The sequence below is a fragment of the Eublepharis macularius genome, chromosome 3 (assembly GCF_028583425.1).
Source record: "Eublepharis macularius isolate TG4126 chromosome 3, MPM_Emac_v1.0, whole genome shotgun sequence".
NCBI classification, from domain to species: domain Eukaryota; kingdom Metazoa; phylum Chordata; class Lepidosauria; order Squamata; family Eublepharidae; genus Eublepharis; species Eublepharis macularius.
The window spans coordinates 57019655-57043006 of NC_072792.1; the positions used below are offsets into that span (position 1 = coordinate 57019655).

General features: G+C 40.9%; 1 protein-coding gene across 2 annotated transcripts in view; it reads right to left on the reverse strand.

Annotated features, from left to right (window-relative positions):
- Positions 1–17610, reverse strand: part of SLC9A7 (solute carrier family 9 member A7) — a 61206-nt gene extending 43596 nt beyond the window's left edge. For both annotated transcript variants that reach the window (XM_054973110.1, XM_054973109.1), the window contains exon 1: positions 17206–17610. In XM_054973110.1, coding sequence (XP_054829085.1) covers positions 17206–17446 — 241 coding nt within the window. In that variant the 5' untranslated portion in view covers positions 17447–17610. The remainder of the gene's footprint in view (positions 1–17205) is intronic.
- Positions 17611–23352: the final 5742 nt, after the last annotated feature.

Sequence of the window (23352 nt, forward strand, 5' to 3'; positions counted from 1 at the left end):
AAAGTCATGGAAGTAAAAAATCCCATTTTCAATTCAACTATGGATCATCAAAATGTAGGAATTCCTCACAATGGAAAAAAATCACAGACTACATCTCAATTGCTGAGAACCAGAATTTCCAATCTAATTTTTATGCGAAATGGTGGCCTCTTTTGGACTTTGTAGAACAGCAAAGAAAATATTTAAAGTTGGTCCCAGATAATCTCAAAGTCATTGCCATCTATTAAGATCCTTTCTTTTTATTGGGCAAATGCATATACTCTGTTGGGCAAATGCATAAACTCTGTTAAATGCCCTATATCCTATATACGCTGTTTCTAGTATTCAATATTATTATGAATATTTGTTAGGTTGTTGTCATATTGTTACAAAATTCAAAAATTAAAAAAATTATTGATGGGGTAAGTGGGATGTTAGAGAAACTAGCATACGAAGGGAATGGCTGGAAGAGATTTTTATAAGACTAAAGGGTTTCTTAGAGATATTTCACAGAAAGGGAAGTGACAGAGGTGAACAGTTGCCAGTAATCCAGATGTGAACCATGCAGAGATTTATGCCAGTGGCACTTCAACAATAACACAGGGTGGTCCCCTGTATTTTTATTAGTTATTAAGAGACCTCATGTGAGTCATTTTGTAATAAAGGACTCACAACAACCACTGTTCAAAGAACAAGAACTTTATGGAACAAGAACTTTACACATGTCCATTATTAGTAAAGTTGAGTGGTATGTTCTCAGTTACGCAAATGGGCTCTCATACTGGCTTTTTGTTGATCTTTTGCTGTGAATTTTGAAGTTGTTTGGGTCTTTGGTGACAAAGGATTACTTTCGAAAACAAAAGAGGGAGAGCCTTCAACAGTCATAACCAAACAGTCAGACATATTATTATCTGTTATACCTCACTAAAACAAAATATTCCTCTTGACCATTGTCTGTGGACAACTGGAGGGCTCCACATCTTTTATGAAATTATTTATACAATGCAACCAAAATGATTATAAATTACATGTACCCATGTTGCTCCATTTGAAAAAAAATTGAAACCAGGCTTGGCAGTGGTAAGCCCAGAAATACGACACAAAATATACAACGTAGTGAGCAGATTTTCCAGGAAACTCCTCTTTGGACTAGTCTGAATAACCACCACCACCACCACCTTTGATTTATATACAGCCCTTCAGGACAACTTAAACACCCACTCAGAGTGGTTTATTATATTATTATTATTCTCATGACAACCACCCTGTGAGGTGGGTGGGGCTGAGAGAGCCAGAAGCTGTGACTGATCCAAGGTCACCCAGCTGGCTTCGAGTGGAGGAGTGGGAAAATCAAACCTGATTCTTCAGATTAGAGTCCCATCGCTCTAACCACTATACCAAACTGGCTCCTTATCATCATCCCGGGGAAACAGTAACTGGCCCAAATATGAGTTTCATGGCTCTGTAGAGATTTGAGCCTAAAATTACTTCCAAAACAAAAGAAAAAAATACTCATTAATCCATCCATCCATCCATCGCCATTTCTCAGTTATTTAAAATATTAAAAATTACTCTGAAGGATGTGCAAGATTAAGAAAAACAGTCCTTTACAATTGTCCTCTCACTTCAGAATTTTTCTAGGGTGCATGGGGAAAATTACATTGCCATTTCCTTTGAGGGACTGCAGATTGATGAAGGGAAAGCTGTTAGCCAGAGATAAGAATTATGCCTATCTGTTAGTTTTATGCTATCATGAGAAAAAGTTCAAGAACTGTAGAGACTTGTAACATCGAAAAGTAGTATATTGCTCTGCAAGTTGCACCAAGTCTTGAATGGGGATTGGAAGACTAGTTTCAAAGCAAGTGTCATTTCTCTGTTTCAGATCGTAGAAATATCAAAGAAAAAAGATAAACTGCTTTACAGCATGTGAACATTAGTTTCACGAAAATTTAATAACATGCATTTTATCTGCTGCAGCAACAGCCAAACTTCAGATCCTCCAGCTGAAGTTATTGTATTAAAGCCTACCGTAGTCTAAATTTTATAGCACAGCAAAATGCATACAAAGAACACCTTCATGCTAATCCTATAAGAAAGCCACTGCAATGGGTGCATGTAATCCTATACCATCATGATCATTCAAAAAGCTTATTGCCTGTGTCATTTTTTAAAAACAGGTTTTGTTTCATCTCATTTCCCTTCTTTTGCCTTGTTTGTTCTAACAATAATTATGTCCTTGCATACCAATTAGTAATATGCATATAGATGAAAACGTCCAACTCCAGTGAGAGACTGTACTTCAAAAGTTTATCTAGCGCAAGAAAATTCTGAGCATCCCAAAGAAACCCAACACCACCCAAACCCAAGCAGGCATCTGATTTGATAATTAATAAGAGAATCCCTTGATTTCCAATTACTTCCCAATCAGTAAAATACAAACAAAAACCCTTTGAAAGTTCTTGAATCTTCCATTTAAATGGAAGTGATGCTTTCATACTTCTATGGTATTCGGTGTGTACCTCATAATTTTGAGAAACCAAAGGCAGTGTCACATGGCTTTTTTGTCTACAATTTACAGTCCTGAGAGTTCCTAGGAACAAGTTAATCATGCTTGCTCTGATTCAAATAAGTATCACCATGTGAGCACATCAGTCAGCTGCCAATTCATATCTAAGAGTTCACTCAAAACCATCACAACCCATTATGCAAAAGAAGGAAGAGCAACAGCTTCAGTGAAGGAATATTAATGCATGAAGCAGCAAGACACAAGGGCCGTTTCCAGACGGCTTACCTTCTGCCGCTCCATGCCGCAACGTCGCGGTTCGTGCCGGAGAAAACGCGAAATAGCGTGTTTTCTCGCACGAGTTTTGCGCAACATCGTGCAAAACTCACGCGAGAAAATGCGATATTTCGCGTTCACCCCAGCACGAGCCGCGATGTTGCAGCATGGAGCGGCAGAAGGTAAGCCGTCTGGAAACGGCCCAGGAGACAGCTGAGCTATGAGGAAGCATCAGCTCTAGCAACTGCCTATGATTCCATAGACAAATTCTGGCTACCATGGTGAGTGGTTTTGGACACTACTGGGACCATGGAAGGAAGTGCAAACAACTTGCACATTTTCTTCCCAATGCTTCTGAGTAATGTCTAAAGTTACCCTGTAATAGAGACAGCCTAGTCTTGTGTTTGGATTTCCCAAACCAGTTATGTATAGACTTATTTGAATGGCATTTTGACTTAGCTGACAAATTTTAGAAACTTAAAAAGTTGTCAGCTTATGCTTCATTTCAACTAGCTGTCTAAAACAACTCTGTCCATCATACAGTATTAGGCACACAGAAAACTATAATAAATCTAGTAATAATAGCTTTGATCCAGCCAGACCCCTTTCTACACATGTACAAAGTTCTCCTGCCTCTTTAAATAAAAACAGACCCATATAACTTCAGAAACTGGTTACAAAATTCAGCGGTGGAGGGAAATAGTGGGATAGGCCACTGGAGGCAAAATTAAAAAGTTATGTTGATATTTCCAGATGTTTCTTTGCACTGGATCCTGTATTTGTCATTCCCACACTACTATAGCTAACATCACCACCATATTCTGAAACGGAATAGATTGTATCAGTGAATCAAGATGAAGCGTGGGTGACTTTGCACACCAGTTAAATATCTGAAAAAGCACCAGACATACCAAAGTATTTATCTCCACAAATAACAAAACAGCAAAAGCTGCAAGGATAAAACCTCAAAACATAAGCACCCAGCAAGTTAAGATCAATACACACACTGAAAAAATAGTAAATGTCATTAAAAACCAATACACAGTTAAAAACACAGGCTAAAACTGATTTACCTTGCACCAAATGCCTTCTGTAAGACAGTCTTACATGCCGTCCCAAATGCGGCAAGTGAAGACACCCGCTCCAGTAGCCTGTTCCATGAGAACATACCTACATAGAGAATGCCTATGACCTAACTGTTGTTAAATGGCCCATCCTATGTGAGTGTATCTTTCTTGAGCAGAAGGCTGCCTGAAGAATGCAACTGGCAGGGAGGCATATATTGTGAGATGTAGCTTGAGATTTTGCACCATTTTTGTGCCACACACACAAACACATTTTCACCAGTTTTTATGTGCTGGTATGTGCCTCAGTCATGCAGAAGCCTTAAGAGGAAGGAAATTTTATACAGCTGTTCTAAAGTTAACTGTGCACCCAACAAGAATACACATGCAACAATTGATCTGTATGTAATATGGTCTACCAAACTGTATCTATAAGCAGTGATAATGTAACCTAACCTAGATCTGTCAGCATTGCTTACATAGATCTTGTTCTCTCCAGGGAGCGTGTCAATCACTTACCGCATGCTTTCAGTCTTCAATAACGCTGCTACTATGTCTTCCAAACAATTATGTTCATATACTACATTGTCTGAAAGCAGCTGGAAGACTGCAAGTGCATATGAAACCTGATCTCTCTCTAAAAACAAAATATGCTGTTGAGTAAAATCTACTTATTGTGGTTATTTTTGGCTAAGGAGCAGAGGTCAACGGTGAGGAGGAGAACCATGGTGTTGCAACCCACTCCCCTTTTCATGGATGCCTAGTGTGCCCTTTAGCTGCAGGAAAAGTTGCGATGGAGGGACAAATAGTGGGCCAGAGGCAGGAGGAACCCCACAATGGCCTACCCATTATTTCCAAGTTCCTTCTTTCAGCCTACCTGCAAGATGAGTTCAGTGCTAGTATTCCAATAGACAGAAACCCAAAGGAGAAATCACGAATTCATTCCCAGATGTTCCATCTTGTTAAATAGAAAACAGACTGAAGAGAAACACCATAGGAAAAAAATTACTAAGTACCCATTTTAAAGTAAGTTACCAGTACTGATTTCTCCTTCCAGTATATATTAGAATTTTTATTTGTACATTTGTATTAGGATTACACAACTGTTTTGTGACACACATTTAATTTAAGCACCATCTGCAGTAACATTTGACAGAACTATGACACCAGCTAAAAATATATTCATCATATCTAGATTTGCTATTAGGATACAATCTTCAATGGAAAGAAAAACAAAAAGGTCAGATATTATGCATAATTTGTTTCCCAAACCTCCCATAAATATAAAAGCCATGAGCAGATTCCAGTCGGTCTTCAGTGTTTCAGATTCTGAGAATATCAACACTTCATGCCAGCACACACACTCCAAGACTGCCAATTAAATGTGCAACCAGACAATCTGCCCTTTCATTCATGCTGGAGTTCATCATTCCTATACACACTTCATCCTTTGCAGATGCCATTCTTATCAATGGCAGCTTTCTTTCCTCGATGTAAATACAGCACAGAGTGTAACTATCAAAGAAAAGTAAGCATTCACAGCCGTGCTGTGGAAATTTTTTAGTGCTAGAAGTGCTTAAAATAACCAGGGCTCTGGTTTCAAAACAAGTGTCAAAATTCAAATTTGCATAGCAATAAATGGCTATATCTGGTTTCCAGTCTAAGCATGGGACAGAATCTGCCTTAGTTGCCCTGACTGGGGACAACTTACAATAAGAATGCATCTCTGCTGTTTCTTCCGTTACTATTGGTAGCTTTTAATACTGACCATGTCTATTTTGTGGGTTACCTGGCCAAGACAGATTTTTTGGGAGGTACTGTTTTACAGTTGCAGATCCCAGAATGTTGTGCTGATGATACTGCTGCTGTGCCTTCTAGGCCCTGACTTATAAACATCCTATCTAGTCTTCCATGATGTTTAACATCAATAAGAAATTGTTGAAAGTATGAAAGTTAACCAATATAATAATGATACCCAGTTCTCTCTCTCACTTCCTCTCCCAGCAAACTAATTCTAGGGAAGCCGTGAAAACCTGAAATAGCCTCTGGACCACAGAAGCACTGGATGCAGGCAAACAAACTGAGATTTAAGCTAGATAAAGTAGAAGTGCCATGGACTGAAGTTAAAGCCAACTCAAGAACAGGTAATATAGAATGTTCAATAGACTTGTACTACTCCTAGAAGATGAAGCTTACATTTTGGGATATTTCTGGATCAATTAATATCCCTAGGTAAGATGTGTAGGTGATCAGGTATATTTTTATCACCTTGGGCTACATTTACTTGTTGTGATCATTCAACTGCCACAAAACATGATAGCTTGGACCGTAAAAGAAACTTACCATCTAGGACAAGTGCTGTTCTAATTTGCAATTTCTAGGCCCCAAGAAGATCTGCTTCTGACATTTAAAAGTCCTAGGCGGCTTGGATCAAACTCGGTTCTCCAGATTAGAGTCCTGTGCTCTTAACCACTACACCAAACTGACTAATGTGGACTGACGTGTTGCCTTTCTATTTAAATAAAGTAGTTTCCAAGAGATTTCTTGTTCCTGCCAAGGATTTTAAGCAGACTATTAGTGTTCTTCAATGGAGACCAGCCTTTTTGGTAAGTGTGCTACTACAGGCCAAAACCACTCTGTGATAAGCTATACAGTGCGTGCCTCAGTGCTCCACTACAGTATGTAAACAATCCCATCCCACCTGCTGTTCTTAGATATGATTTTGCACTTGTCTGCTGAGCCAAGGTACAAGCAATAGGACAGCCCTAGAGAAACATGCAGGAGTGTAAGACTGATTCTATGCCACAGCCTAGCCTCCAGCCCCTTCTGCTCCTGCTACAGCCATAGCGCGTCTCTGGAATGTCCCTGTTCAGACAGTTTTTGTCTTCTGTGCTTAGGGACACAATCCAAAGAAATACTTTAAGTATACCCAAGGGTTTTGACTGCTTAACCAGATTTGCCTCTTTGAACAACCACCCCCTCCCCATATCACACTCACAAACAGCTAGCAAATCTTCCTTACATTGGAAGCTGATGCCATGCAGCTCTAATCCAACCATCAAAAGGTATGTCAGATAAGGCCCAGTAAAAGGCAATAAAAAGAACTGCTACCTAGAGATGGGCACGAACCGAAATACGAACCAAAATTTGGCATGAACCGGGCTGGTTCATGGTTCGCGAACCAGTGGTTCGTCACAGCCCATTTCTGACGAACCCCCACGAACTTCAGGCTGGTTCGTTTGGTTCAGTTTTTGGTTTGTCACAGCAGACAGCCTGGCGCCGATCAATCAGTTTCCTAGGCAACAGAGGATGGACTTTCTGCAGATCTTCTGCTGACTCAGAAGTGGCCTTCTGCTGGCCCGGAAGTGACAATTTGCTGACCCAGATGTGATGTTTTCACGACCAAACGAACTGGTTTGCGAACCAGGGAAGGTACGTGAAAGTTTGTGGTTCGTGAAATCTAACGAACCACGAACTGCACAGTTTGTTTTTTTTCCGGTTCACACCCGTCTCTACTACTAACATACTTATCACTCCTACCATTAAGGAGCGCCACAGTAATGCTAAGAATGACAGAAGTAGAATACAACATTTATACTACATTCCTTATTTATTACTACGATTATACCCCCTTCCTTCCATCATGCAACTCAAGGCAATATACAAAAAGTTCCCAGGAGGGATCCCAACCAGGCAAGAGGATCAGGCCAAACTGCTTAGCTTCGGCCAGGTGGCTGATTTGTGTGCCTTCCAATTGTATCCTAAAGGAAGAGACAATCCAACAGAAGTTCTGCACTTAAAACCTGTTTAATTTGAAGTGGGGGCATTTCAGGGGAGAAGCAGAAAATGGGAGTGAATGCAGCATCCTTCCTCACTACTGATGTTGTACTGTAATCTCTCTTCCTCGTGTCCATTCTTCATATTGACTAGCTATTTAGGATAGTGTTTCTCAGGCCAGCAGGAAGAAAGAGGGGAGTAGCAAAGAAGCCCTCTGTTTCTCCCCTGCTAATACCTCCCTGCCCATGCTTTGCACATCGGAGTAAAATATGGAAATAGAAAATTCAGCAACGACATCAATCATCTCTTTTTGATTCACATTCTTAGCATAGGATATTACACTGGGTTCAGACTGCACAAGTGGCACATCTACAAAAATCTGCCCAAGCAGAGAGACATGCTGCTAGACACTGAACTAACAACTTACATTTCCTCATTTCCTAAATATATATTCTCCCAACAGGTGCACAACACTGAGGCTACCTTCTCAACACAATCTCCAGGTATCAAGAGCCTAGGATGCGCTCTGCTGGTGACATCACATCCAACAAGGTAATTGATGCCAAGGAGTTAATTTCTTTGTTGCCATTCAATATAGCATGTTTTCCTTTAAAATATTCTTATTTTATATTTTGACTATAAAATAAGAATATTAAGACTTCTGAAATAATACAATACTTGTGAAAAGATTCACACTTACCTAACCCCTATATGAAGCGTGCAAGCTTCTGCATTGGTCTATTGTGATATCACCAGCAAAGTGCATACTGATGACCTGCAGGGAAAACAAAATGGAAACATCAGCTGAAGTTACTCACCTGCTAACACACCCTTCAGAATATGCTGTGGGAGTCACTAAGCTACACTTCATAAGCACAAAGAAGCATCCTTGGGAACTGTTAGTGCAGGACAGAAATGGAAATAACAGCACTGTATTAAACCACATATTTACTCTTCTACTTGTATGGCACATAGAAGGCCCAAGTACTGCCTATCTTCAATGTACACTAGGAATAATCTAAAACTCCAGCATATTTAAATAAATAGTACACATATACACAAAAATCCCCTACTGCTGGAACAGAGCATTTCCACTGATGGTACTGAACAAGTATGCCCTCATGGGGCACTAACAGCACCTAGAAGGGGCCCAGCAAATCCTGGCCCCATCAGTGACAAAAGGTGCCACCCCAAAATACTATCGCTGCCCATTTCCTGGGGCTAGGGGCTGCTGCCTCAGCCAAGCCACCTTAATCTTTGACTACTCACCAATCACAGTCTGACAGCAGGGAAATTAATAACTTAGATTGTGGTTTGAATTTATAATTCCCTCATAACAACCAACTCCTGAGTTTAACAGCCACATTCCAGCCAGCAGGCCAACTAGCCAGTCATCACATCCATCTGCTTCAACTAAGGTTTTTATTTTTATTTCCCTTTATCACTTCAGTTTGTACCCTGGCTATTGTAATCTACCCTCCCTTTCCTAAAATATAACTTTCTGCAACCTCCTCTGTCTTTGTCAAATTTTTTATTTTTAAAATTACAGTCAGTATAGCTGATGGTTGTTTGTACAGTCTTTAGTTTACATAAACTTTTGGTTAACAGAAGTAAGTGACAAAAAAGATCTGACCAGATGATAAGCAGCTCAGATTTGTGCCCCATTGTTAATGTTGGAAAAATATTTTCAGTTCCTGGAAGCTAGCATCCACTTTTCAAGTTCATATTTTTCATAAAAGTCAAATTCCTCTGCACAGATAGATCCAGAATTCTTCAGACGTCCCTGTAACATTTTGCAGTTAACCTTAACCTAGGGATGTTCCACTTCTGTATTCTTGGGGGCCAGAAACATATTCTTTCTGTTTCAGCTCACCTGGTTTCCATAATGAAGGTGTAGCTCTCCAGCAGGAAGGGCATCACCATTAGAAAGCATCACACATCATTGTATTAAGGTATCATGACCACACCTTGGTCTGAAAATGAACCAGGGAGTTTTCAGGTTTGCTCTTTCCCTCCCTTGTGCACAGAGCACAGGGACTGAAACTTTCTGGTTTGGAATAAAGTGCAAATTAGGCAAAAAGAATTTGTTCTATTGAGTACATAGCAGGATTCTAAACTCCTGGTAGAAAGAAAACACATGGTTTGTAATTTTACCAGATTTGGACACTGCAAGAAACTGCAGCTTGTTCCAAACCAGAAAATCTTCATGCAAACAAAGGAAGAACTAGGAGGCACATGAATTCTGAGGACCTTTTGGTTGACTCTCATTATATCTTTCTTGGATTGTGATATTGCAAAATGTATCTTTCCTACTAATTCTTAATGAGTTAAAGTATGGGCAGTTGGGGGCCAATTAAATTGTTAGAGACTAGATCAGGTCTCTAGGAACCAGCAAATTATCTCTGCCTTAAGGCAGGAATGAAAATGGAAAGAATGAAATCAGATGCAATTACTAAATGCAAAAGAAAATTTCTTCAAGTACTTAGTTTTTTTATATTTAAACCCAAGAAAGATCAAACATATATACAGCTTAGAAAATAGTCTGTATTGTGCTCCAAAGCAGGTACATACTTGTATGCTTCGTGGACATGGTCTAAAATGAAAGAATTTGGTGAAATAATCCTGTTAATATTAAGAACATCTGTTAAGTAGACTTGTTTGCCTACATACATGGTGATGTAACTTTTATAAAAATGGAATTCAGAGTGTATTAAGAGCTGGTCACCTTGTTATTACACAACAATGGAGGAATCTGAAATCTGACTGATTATAACGGGATTCCAAGCAGTCAGCACTGGTAAGAAGGGAGACAAATAAAAGAGTCTTTTATGGATGAGTGGTAGCCAAAAATTACTTTATTTGGAAGAGATGCCATAACATTGAGAAAAGCCAATTAAATATCAGTATAGATATTCAACTACAGGCATGTGAACAAGCATCGTAATGGATTCTGTGAGCACAAGGATATCTGCTTGTGGAGTACAACTCTCTCAATTCAGGCAGCCTGCAGCAGCCTAAAATGACGTCTGAAATCTGCATTTCAGGCTGTTGTGGAGGGATGAAAGAGCACAGGATTTGACCGTGTGGGAGGAAGAAGGAAGGCAATGCGCAATTACAGTTATTGTTTATATTGTCTTAAAATGAAAAGTAGTTAAGAATGAGATGCAATTTCTGAATGAAGTGAAGAATAACGTTAGGGTCAGCATGTTATAGTAGTTACAGTGCCAGACTAGAAGCTCAGAGACCTAGGTTCGAATCTCCACTCTGCCATGGAAGCTTGCTGGGCCAGTTACATAGACACAGCTTTACCTATCTCACCGGGCTCTTGTGAAGATAAAATGGAGGGCAAGAGAATGATTTAAGCAGTTTGGGGTCTCCATCGGAGAGAAAAGTACGGAAATAAATAAACAAACAGTCTATGCGTGGGGAATAGTTCCCTTACAAGGAACTGTAATTCTTTAAGGAGGATGTCAGCTTGTATCTAACAGATCTTTTGGGGATGTTTGAACAGACAGGCAGATGCCATCTTGTATTTCTATCAGACTGTGCAAGTGCAGCCAGCAGCCAAAGGTCTCTGTTCTCAAAGGATATTCCCGAAGAGCTGTGTGTAGCTAATATTAGGTAAAATGGTAATTAACTACATGAGCCATCATGGTGGAGTGGTTAGAGTGCTGGACTAGAATCTAGGAAACCCAGGTTTGATTCCTTGCTTCACTATGCAAGCTCACTGGATGACCTTGAGTTGGTAGCATGCTCTCAGCCTAACTTACCTCACAGGTTATTGTGAGGATAAAATAGGAAAGAGACTAAGCCCCTTGGAGTACCCATTGGAGAAAAAGACAGGGCATAAATGAACAAAAATAAAAAATAATAAAATCTTAACAATGGCACAAAGTTACTCCCTAGTTCTACCAAATATTCATTATGGAAGAACTAGAACACTGAAACTTCATTTAGTAAAACCAGAGCAAGCAAACAGTCAAAATAGCTGAGGGCCATTCAAGAATGTGATGATACTAATGTTTTTTTAAACATAGAACTCTTATTACCATTGTTTTTCAGAGCGTTCTCTAGGTTTTACAGTTCCCTGTTCAAAGCATACTTATGTGACTATTCAAGACTCAGTCACAAAACAAGTTCCATCAGCATTTTTAATCATTAACAATCAGGTTGCCAATTAAAATTGTGCTAACTAATCATTATAATGCTGGGCCTTAATCTTAAGGCAAACAAAAAATGAACCAAAAACTTGCTCACAGAGGGCACAAGCACTGAGATTGAGGAGATATAAATGATTCAGGGTAGCCTCCTCTTACATGGAAATGGTATTGCGCAAGCAAGAACAGCACACGCACCATGACATGAGACAAGCACCAGTTTTTCCATTTCACACAAGCAGCACACATGTGCGTATTAATCACAAACTTGTCCTCCACAGAAGTTATAACTATGTAGGAAAGTTGTTGTGCAAGATACAGTAAAGGTGCTGCTAAATCTGACTGCAAAATGGGGAGAGGAGGTTGGGCAAACTGAAGAATCTTGCTCAACCGTCTCAAAAGGCTTTCCTTTCATTTAGGCAGAGTATTGTTAGCTTACACATGGATGTATAACGTGCACTGAAACTTCTAACAATAGCCCCAAACTAGTGGTGTTCAACAAGGCTTGGCATACTTCAGAACATTTTTATAATCTGGGTACTTAAGGCACAGGGTTGGATCCAGCCTAAATTGGCAGTTTTCACCAATTCTCTTTTCCTGCTGCACAAAATTCCTCAGGGTCCTCTGCCCAGAGGAGCACCATTTAGTAGAGATCAGTGGGCTATAGAGGCAGTTAAGTTCTGTCCCACTGAAAGAACATTTCTGTTGATCCATTCAACACACTGCCTTGAAAGCAGCAATACAGAGGTAGGATGGGGCTTTCTTGCTGCTCTAAATCAGATCTACAAAATGATTCTGTTCAATGGGGGAAGAAGTTCTAGGCATTCATTCCTATCTCTTCAACTGAAGTAAAAGGGGAAGTCTGAACATCTGGCTCATGGGCTATGTGATTCAATGTTCTCCACCCAAGCACAGCCTTCCAATTATCAGATATAGCAGGGCAAGCAACACATATACTTGATGACATTCATCTGCAACAGCTGATAATGGAAGCACAATGCATGTATAGAACTCGGAATAACTAACCATTTATCAGGTTTAGAGGAGTCAGGCTACTACTTCCAACCCCGCAGTTAGAAGACCGGACTCCTCTCTCAGACTCCAATTGCTCATGCAATTTTTCACCACTTCCCCTTTCACAATTCAACTAGACTCCACTGCAACACTTTTCACTGCCCCTCACTACATTCTCCTATACTTACTCTCGGCCATCTGTACTATTAATTTACAGAAGTGACAAGGCTGGTGATAACTAAGTTCGGACATCAGCAGTCTACTGCTGAAGATGGCCCAATAACTTGTTTAAAATGTGTTATGAAACTCATTATGGAACCCAAAGCCTTATATTTGGCATCACTGGGGTCCACAATCTAAAGCATTTGCTTAAATCTATAATTCTTTGCTCTTTTATTTGTTATAGCAATTTCTGAAATATCCCATGTTGTATTTTACAATATATTGCACACTGTGTGAGTGTTTAAAATACACGTTAGGTAATTTTTTTTTTTATATTCCTGCAGGTGAAGCTCAAAAGAATTGTCATGTTCACAACTGACAGAGAAGCTGACTTTGATACACATTTGTCTAAAATAGTCAAGTGTAAAAGACTTTAATAGCACTGATTGCACAGCAGAAACCATGACAAATTACAGAACTGAAAGAAGGGATGGCCTGGGCTCTACCCCTTTACCAGTTCAACGAATCTCACATTTTAAACAAAGGGGGAATTTGCTGTGGTAGTACAGAATGTCTCTGTGCTTAAAGAATGTAAACTAGATTTTCTGGCAAGATATCACAATTGGAGCAACATAGAACTCAATCCCCTCCAAATAATAAAAAGTGATGGATATTCTCCAATAAAGGTTCTCTCTATCTTTTAAAATCATAGAAAAGTTCCTGAGATGTATCCTTCTGAGTACTCATCTGCAAGGTAAGTAAGTTATCAAGTATACAGAGAGAAGGAAGGACATAGATCTAAACTCATTCTACATTTGTCACTAGTTCATTGTTTGGTTTGGGGTAAGTCATAACTTAGCTCCAGTTTATCATCTGTAAAATGAGAATCATAGTAGCATGATTCTAAACTGCCTCAAGAAACCAAAAGTTATAAAAGTATGATGCATCCAGAGTAATACCAAAATGACTAATCAAGACTGCTGTAATCAGTTTAATTTACCAAAATGAAAAATCAAGTACTGCTATAATTTGTTCCAATTACATTTGGAAAGGGATTGGCTAGATACAATCTGAACTAAACATGTGTTTATTGGTTACATACATACTTGCTCTACATAAAATTGGCAAGTTGTCTTCAAAATGGCTCTTTTGCACAGTAATGAGGATGTTAATAGAACCTGTGTCTCTATTCTTCATGCTACTACACAAAGATAGCCTACTCCAATAAGCAGTTCTACCTATCCATCTCCCCATGTCATAAACTCTCTCCTCCATTTCCCTTCAAAACCCTCCTTTTGGGCAACATCTTTAGCTTGTTTAATCCTCATCTTAATTGAAATAATTACAACTACCTGTTCTTGCTCTCATCCTTACCTCTCCAACCCCTCTACGGACAGTGAGGTAGACAATTTAGCTCCAAGAAAGATGGTCATGTGTTTTTGACAGTTTATAATACCATGCATGGTACTATGTACTCAAGAGCCAGAAACGGGTATCTTAAAACCTTCTTCCTTTTAAGAACAGATCACTAGGTTAGATCCAGACTGAATTTGCAATTTCCACCTATTCCCCCTTTTACTACAGACTCCACTCAAGCCTTTACTCAGGATCCTCTATTGGTACTAATATCTTGAGTAAAATAAAGGTGATCTCTGATATTTTAATGAAGACACACATATACTGACTACAGTGGTACCCATCTCAAGCCCCAATATGTATTTCATCTATTTGGATATCGAGATATTAAGAACCTTCTAAAGCTGCTATATATTTAGTTTGACCTCTTCTAGTGCTACAGGACATCGAGCTCTGGAATAGCATTCTTCTTTTTAACAAAAATTCAGCCAGAGGAGGTAAAGATGATCATATAAGAGTGCCAAGTATACAATCTGTAATTAGCTATTGCTTATAAAAGTTGGTATAGCAGAAGAACATTATGCATGGTATCAGAATGCAAATTGTTACATTGAATCAGACACCTGCTTTTCTTTGTAAACTTTCATCTGCTTGAATTCAGCGTTTTCCTGTTTTTAAAAAGCAACAACTGCATAACAATACAACAGGGAACAAATAATTACAAAGGTTGTCATGGGTTGATAAACCTCCACAAAAGAAAATTCCCTTGTTTTTCAAGCTTTCACCTTCTAAGAAGTCATTGGGCAATAATTGGGGAGCAAACAGTTCCTTTCCCCTGTGTGCCAATATTTATCAGCACTCCCATACCACAACAAACATCTGCACCATAGAATTTTAAGCAGAGATTGTTCCCTACTGTGCAGAAAAAGATTTAAACACACACAAAAAGGAACTGAATACACTAGATCAAAACAGTAATCAAATCCACAGCTTAAAAAAATATTTGTCTAATCAGATTTCAAACACTAAAAACTATTTGCTGTCCAAGGAAAATGAAACCAGTACAAGGTTATGTGCTGTCACTGTAGGCTCACACACAATTCTCTGCACCAGTCATTAATCAAATCTGGTGGGTACTGAACTGATTACAATTCCCACCGCTATGCCACACCAGATAGCAGGAATACATGCCTCACTGTGCCTTTATTTCAGTTTTGCACCACAGATTCCCTTTGAAGAGCAAGTATTGCTTATTACTTCACCTAAGCACCCATAACAACTCCATGCGCATTGTGTAACCTTTCCTGGTGTCCAATTCCACCACACTCGGGTAGAAGCCAGCAAGCACCATTTACCAAAAGATTAAAAACAAAAATTTCATTGGCAGTCCGCTTCCACTGGCAGGGCATGAATGTTTAAACATGTTTCTTCTCATTCTATACAACATCCAGAATACTCTAGCAAAATACAAGTCAAGGTAACAAAGAGGCCTCCTTTGTAGACAGCAAAAGTAAAGGTATATGGTAGGTGATCGAGAATCTCACTGTCTGCTACAATGCATATTTACTGTAGTTTACCTTAGGGGGATATAACTTCTTACCACTCTGCTTTGCTACTTCATTCAGAAAGCCTCCATAAGACATGAAGCTGCCTTATACTGAGCCAGACCATTGGACTATCGAGGCCAATATTGTCAACTCTGACTGGCAGCAGCTCTCCAGGGTCTCAAGTAGAGATCTTCTGCATCACCTGCTACCTAAACCTTTTAACTGAAGATGGCAGGGATCAAACCTGGGAACCTCCTGTATGCTAAGCAGATGCTCTGCCACTGGACCCAAAAAGAAAAGAAGGCCCTTCCAAAGGACACAAGAGTATCTCCTTCACCATTTCAACCATGCAGCTTTATAGAAAAATTACCATTTTAAAAATTATGTACACACCAATGGGAAAACAACAGAAAAGAAAAAGACTGCACATACCTTGTCTTTCATTATGTACAAAATATTGGCATTTGCCCCACCCCATCACGATCCAATAGAAGCCTCCAAGGCAAAGTGTCACAAGAGACCAAATTATATAACATGCATTTTTAGAGAGCTATGTTATCATTACTGCCTTTTGCATATAAAAAGGTTACAGAGGGTGCTCACAGGGATTTGACCTTCTGCTTCCCATTAGTGCTATCTGTCAGGAGCAGCTAATCAGGAAACGTCAGAGGCCCAAATACATGCACTTCAAAGAACGCTCATTCCTCTTCAAAAGCAAGCACACAGGGTAAGAGGAGAGCAGTTCCCACACATGCATATTTATGCACTCAGAACAGGAAGATACGGATCTTGGGAAAGCAGAGCCAACAAGGAACACACGGTTATGTTCTTAAATTCACTGAAGGGAAGAAACTTCAGGGAGGGGGAGGGAAAAATCACAAAACAAACAACGACATCCCCTGGCAAGGAGGATGCTGAGAAAAAGGAGGCAAGGAAAAGGAGGCAGAGCTTAGCCCCTTGACCTCTGCCGAGCATCTCTTACACACACGTACAAACCGTTTACAGAGATGCAAAATAATTTTGCCTCTTCCTTTTGCTGAGCTCTTACTAGGTGTATTCATTCCTCCCATTCAACCATTCGGAATCCATCGATCCCCTCCCCTTATAAAGGAGAGAAAGAGAATTAACAGCTTTGAAATCCAGACTTATCGTTAGGCAAACACTAGAATTATGCGGGGGGAGGGTGGTTCAGCGACTCTTGTGCGCGCAAACACACGTGCGAAACAGTTCGCAAGTGAGAAACGGGGACAAAAGGAAGGGCATGGCTCTCTGCGGCAGGGCCCTTTCCCGGTACGCAGACGGGGCGACTGTGCCCACTTGGGCGCCGCAGCTCACAGAAGGCACCCACCCAGGCCGCCGCCGAGACCCACCGTAGATCATGGCCAAGCCGGTCTCGTGGAGGAAGCGGACCCGGCGGTGCTTGAAGAGCCAGATGGTGAGGATGGTGAGGGTGAGCAAGAGGATGAAGGTCAGGAGGCTCACGCTGTCTTGCCGGTGGCTCTCCTCCGCCTCCTTCTCGGTGGCGATCTCCTCTAGAGCGCTGCTGCTCCGGTCCCCCGAGCACAGCCCGGGGGCGCGGAGGAGCAGCAGCCAGAGCGGCAGGCGCGGCATGGCGAGCTGCTCCGTGGAGACCCGTCTCCGTCCCGGGCCCGCAGCGCCGCACCAAGCCTCCTGCGCCTACAAGACTCAGCCCGCCTCCGCCCGGCTAAGCGCCGCCAGCTGCTTCTGCCCGGCCTGGAGCCCCTTCAGTGCGCAGGATCACCAGAGCCCGCCCAGAAGCCACAGCAGCCGCCTAGGTTTGCCGACAGCTGGGGCCCTTCCCCGCCCATTAAAGGCGCGGGCTTGCTGCTCCGCCTCCGCGGCTGGCGCTCTGGATAAGCTGCGCCGCCTCAGAGCACAGACCGCGAGCGGTCTTTGGGAAGGCGCTCCTCGCGCCTGTTTTAAACAGCCCGCTGCCAAGTGCCAATAACAAAACCAGCGCAGCAGCGAGGAGAAGTTGTAACCCAGCCCTTCGACTGCTTAGCTACCCCCCTCCAAATAGGGAAGCATGAAAAATGCGATTTCAACCTTGCCTGCTGCATTTAATGATGAGCCATATCCCCCTGTGGAGCAAGCAGCCAGCAAAGCCCCCTTTTCTTGAGTGGTATCCAGTCAACTTTTTCCAATTCAGTCTCAGCAAATGACTGCAGCCTCTGCCCCATATGGCTTTTGTCCAGTCAGGTGGGCCCCTGATCTATAGCGCAGCCTTTCTGAAGGTCTCCCTTCTTCCTCTTTCAGGAGGAGTAGCAAAGCTGGTTGCTTCCCCACAGGCAAACCCAGAAGCGAAACACACATGGGGAAGTGATGGCAGACCATTTCAGCTAGGACTCAGGCTCACCAACCCACCCTCCTTCTCTATCAGTGCAATTCTATACAAAATTACACCAGTTTAAGACCATTGTTTTCATTGCATTGTAAAAATCCTTTGAGCAAAATTTATTTACTTCATTTTATGCCCTGCCTTTCTCCCCAGTAAGAACCCAAAGTGGCTTACAAAATCCTCTTCTTCATGACAAACTTACGAGGTAGGGGTTAAAGGATTTGAGTTCCCCCACAGGAGGTGTGACTGGCCCAAGGTCACCCAGTGAATTTCCATGGCAGAGTAAGAATTTGAACCTAGTTCTCCCAGATCCTAGTCCAGTGCTCTAACCACTGCATCACACTGGCTCTAGTTGTAAAATTAGTTGTTGACCAGCCTGCACACTCGGCACTGGTGCTGTGTAAATGGCATGGCACAGCTGTAGACTATGAAATCTCTAGTTCAAATCTTAGCTCAGCTGTTAACTTGAGGGTGGTCTCTGAGGCAAGCCATTACCTCATTCTTACCCCTCTATGGGCAATATGGAGATAAGTATTGACTGGCCTTTTAGAGATGTTAAAAGGGGCACTGAAACAATACAAAGGTCTGAACAAATTAAAAATCCCTAGCTGTGCACTAAACATTAATGCATGAAGTTTAGATACTTCACATTATTAATTGCTTAAATATTTGTTTGTATCCTTTCCATTTTTGTCCCTTGACTACCTGTATTATCAACAACTACAATAATTAATTCCTCAGAGTCCCCTAGCAGCATTTCCCAAACAGAATGTGTAATGTTTACCATGTATTCTACTGAATCAAATAATATTAAATAAAGTTATTCTTATGGTTGTTGATAATATTCTGTTATAAACTGAAGTTACAAGATTTATATAATCCTCCAAAAATTGGAGGATTGGATAAGGGACAACAACATACTACACTCCAACCAACCAAGCTTCAGAAGAGGCCATTTCACAACAGATCACTGTCAAATACTTCTCCAGCTAAGCTTATGCAGGTATGAATGGCCCAACCAAAGCCTTATATGTGGCATTCGTTGATCTGGCCTCAGCTTTCGATTCGATAGATAGGGGATGGCTCTGGGAGAAGCTTGCACAGACTAACATACAGGGCTTTTTTCCAGCTGGAATGCAGTAGAACGGAGTTCCAGAACCTCTTGAAAATGGTCACATGGCCGGTGGCCCCGCCCCCTGATCTCCAGACAGAGGGGAGTTTAGATTGCAATCTAAACTCCCCTCTGTCTGGAGATCAGGGGGCGGGGCCACCGGCCATGTGACTATTTTCGCTGAGGGCAATTTAAACTTTAACCCCCCCTTTGTTCCAGCTAACCCAAAGTGACGTCATTGTGCGGTCCTGAGTTCCACCACCTCTTTTCCCAGAAAAAAAGCCCTGCTAACATAGATAAGAGACTGCTGCTTCTTATACACAAGCTATATTCAGATACATTCGCAAGAATCAGGGTCGGTATATCGGGCTCCCTAACCAAGGAAATCTCAACAGAGAAGGGAGTAAAGCAAGGGTGTATCCTAGCCCCTCTACTCTTTAATCTATTTATAAATGATATTGTCATGAAACTATCCAGACCAGAATCTGTTGCGCCGACCTTAGGTCACCAGAAAGTGTCAGTATTGTTTTACGCTGATGATATGGTCCTAGTTTCTCTAGCTAGGATTGGATTAAAGAGGCAGTTAGACCACCTGGGTGAATACTGTAAAGAGGAACAATTAACAATTAGTTACACAAAAACCAAAACAATGGTATTTAGTAAGAGAACAAAAACGTATCATTGGAGTATACAAGACACCCCAATTGACCAGTGTAGGACCTATAAGTATCTAGGTCTAACTTTTAGTGAGACCCTGAAGTGGGATGCCCATGTAAAGCTTATTAAAGCCTCAGCAGTCAAGACAATAGGAGCAATAATGAGATTTTACTACTCTAAGGGTGGTTTCTTGATATCACCAGCCATAAAGCTTTTTGTTTCCAAAGTCATTACTCATTTACTGTATGGAATTGAGATCGGGGGATGGAAGGAACCAACACTTAGCAATCGGGAAATAATTAAAAAAATGTTCATGAGGCGTGTTCTAGCCCTACCAAAAGGGATACCAGTGGCCTTGCTGCGGGCAGAACTCAGTCTCCGATCAGAGCACGTGCCCATTTAGCAATTTTCAAATTGCAGAAAAAATTCCAACTAACAGATCCTGGTTCCTTCAGTAGTTTTGAGTTATTTGAGCTATCACCTGCTGCAAAATAAGGATAAAACCCGGTTGGCCTTCCTTAATAGCATTGCATCGCGATATACCATCCCAGATGAATTACTTCAACCTTCAGGAAGCAATGTTGACTTAAGGGAATGGGTTTACAAAGAGGATGCCCTAATTGATACATTTTTAATCAGTAAAACAAAATTTGCTCCATGGTATAAAACCGTAAAAAAAGACCATACCAGAGCGCGTTACCTAACTGATATCACAGTCTATAAGCTCAGGGTAGCATTTACATTATTATGCTTCCAGTCTATGCCAACTGAGGCTGATTCCGCACACATTGGATAATGCACTTTCAATGCACTTTATCAATAGTTTGAGGTGGATTTTTTGTTCCGCACACCAAAAGATCTGTTCCAAATGATCTATAAAGAGGGGGTAAGGGTTGGAAAGCTGTTGGAAGTCAATAGGGAGGGGGGAGGAAAAGGGTGGGGATTAGAATAAATTAGATATGAGGGGAATGTATGTATTAAATTTGGAAACTTAAACTCACCAATAAAAATTGTTTAAAAAAAGATGATGTATAAAGAGAATTGGTTCATTATCCAACGTGTGTGGAATCAGCCAGAGATGCTACTCAGGCGATTCCAAAAAAAACCCCATCGATCAGCGTATAGGTATCTGTGGAACCTCAATTGAGGGCTTACCACACTATGTTTTAAACTGTCCCTTATACCAGGAACCAAGGGGAAAATTTCTGGCGAATATTTTATCTGGTCTCCATCTTCTGTTTGACTTTGATAAACTAAATTTTATACTTTCAGACACAGACCCTTTTATTTCGAATAGGATGGCACTCTATGCCCTGGTTGCTAGGAAAATAAGGGCAAGCATGGCAACTAGGAGAGTAAACACCTGATACAGATTGTTGTCTTATAAGCTGCTAGAAACCATTTGGTTTTAATGTTATTTTTTACATTTTAGGTAAAATGCATTTTATTGTAATTTTATTTATATGCATGTAATTATATTTGTATTCATGTATTTTTTTGTCTTTTTAATGAAAGGTTTTGGATTGTGAAGGCCTATGGCCATATACAATAAATTATCTATCTATCTATATGTATATCAAATGGTGAAAAGACCTCCACTAGTAGAGAGTTAAAACATAAAACATTACACAAAGGTGCATTCCACATGGTCAGTTTAGAGCAATTCAGATTCCATTCTGCTTTTCTCAATCTCCAGATTTCCACATAAGGAAAGGAAGCATGAGATGCAGAATCAACCTTTCCCTAGCTTTCCGGCTTTTTTCTGTGTGCACATAAGGCAACTTGTTTTGAAACTGCTGCTGAGTCACCCTTGATGCATCTGCTGAGTCACCCTTGATGCATCTTTTTGTGTGTAGAAATAATAGTCCCTAACTGCTTCTCTTCCCCCCTCCTTACCCTTTCCCTGGGTGCTGATTGGTTGGCCACTCAATGGAAACCACTCCCTCCACACACTCCCTCTTTATTTTTATCACTGAATACAGAGAGAGCGAGGGGAATGGCACAGGTTCCAACATTATGATGCTTGTGCTGATATTTTTTTTAAAAAATGACACAGGCTGCAGCCCCCACAACAAAGGTGGATCCAAACAGAGAATTTAGCACTGATCAACATGAATATGCAGCAGCGCTGTCTTAAAGTGTGCCATGAGGAATGGGCCAGAGTAAGGTACACCCAAGGTTCTTTCCTTGGAAGTACATAATAGGAGTATAAATGAACAAGATCAGACTGCATGTCCATTAAAATTAATGGTCTAAGGCTGGAGTAAGTCAGCATAAGACAGCACAATTAGTTCTATACTGTAGTAGAAAGTACACAGGCCTCAATGTCCAGTCCAAAGCCCTTTTATATCAGGATTATTTTTACAATCTGATCTGAAAGTTATATAATGCCCCACTTGCATGAACAATTAATGTTCCAGAGGCACACATTGGAGAACACTGGAGACCTATAGTGTTGTGTTTGGCTATCCAGCCAAGAAAGAAAATGCATGCCTAAAAGCAGACAGCACAGCTTGTTAAGATTCCCAGAGACTGATTTGTGCAGCCCACCCCTAACGCCCTACCTGCTTTGCACAAGCACCAACTATCAAAAGACCATCTCCTGCCATTAGCTCCCACTGACAATCAACCATTCATCCTGGACTATTAGCCAACCATCAGCCTATCAAAGGAATGGACAGCCAGCAGGCTACCACACTAAGCTCTCTCAAGCATGCTGCTTACAGCTTAGATCCATCTCTGTAGTCCCAGTAACCTGTCCCTTTGGACCTGCATTGGGAGCCAACCCCATCTCTTCTGCATTAAAAGAACAGTTATTTATTTAGAACAGTTTAATCCCATCTTTCCCCCAAGGAGCTGAGAACAGAATAAATTATTCTTTCTCCTCCATTTTTTCTTACAACATCCCTGTGAGGCAGGTTAAGAGAAGGCGACTGGTCCAAGGGCACACTCTGAGTTTCATGGCAGAATGAAGATTTGAAAGTGGCTCTCCCAGAGTTTAGTCTGACACTCTTAACCACTACACAACACTGGCTCTTCAATTACTAATAGAGATTTTACTGCTAGCTTAACTAGCTAAGAATAGTAGCAATATGCTATCTCCCTGCTTTTAGCAGAATTGAGCTAACCACCTGTGCCCACCTGATAACATGGTAGCTAGCACTACAACACCTAGAGAGAATCAAACCACTAAAGTTACACCTGTATTCTAATTAAATAAATAATGGTTTTAAGGGAATATAGTTGTGCTTCCCCAGCTACCTAATATTATACAGATGTACTTTAAAATTTTTACTATCTCTTAGTTTCATTTACAAACCTATGCTGTAACATCAAGGGGAAAAAATCATGCTGACCACAGAAGGCACAAATTGCTAGAATGAACTAGTT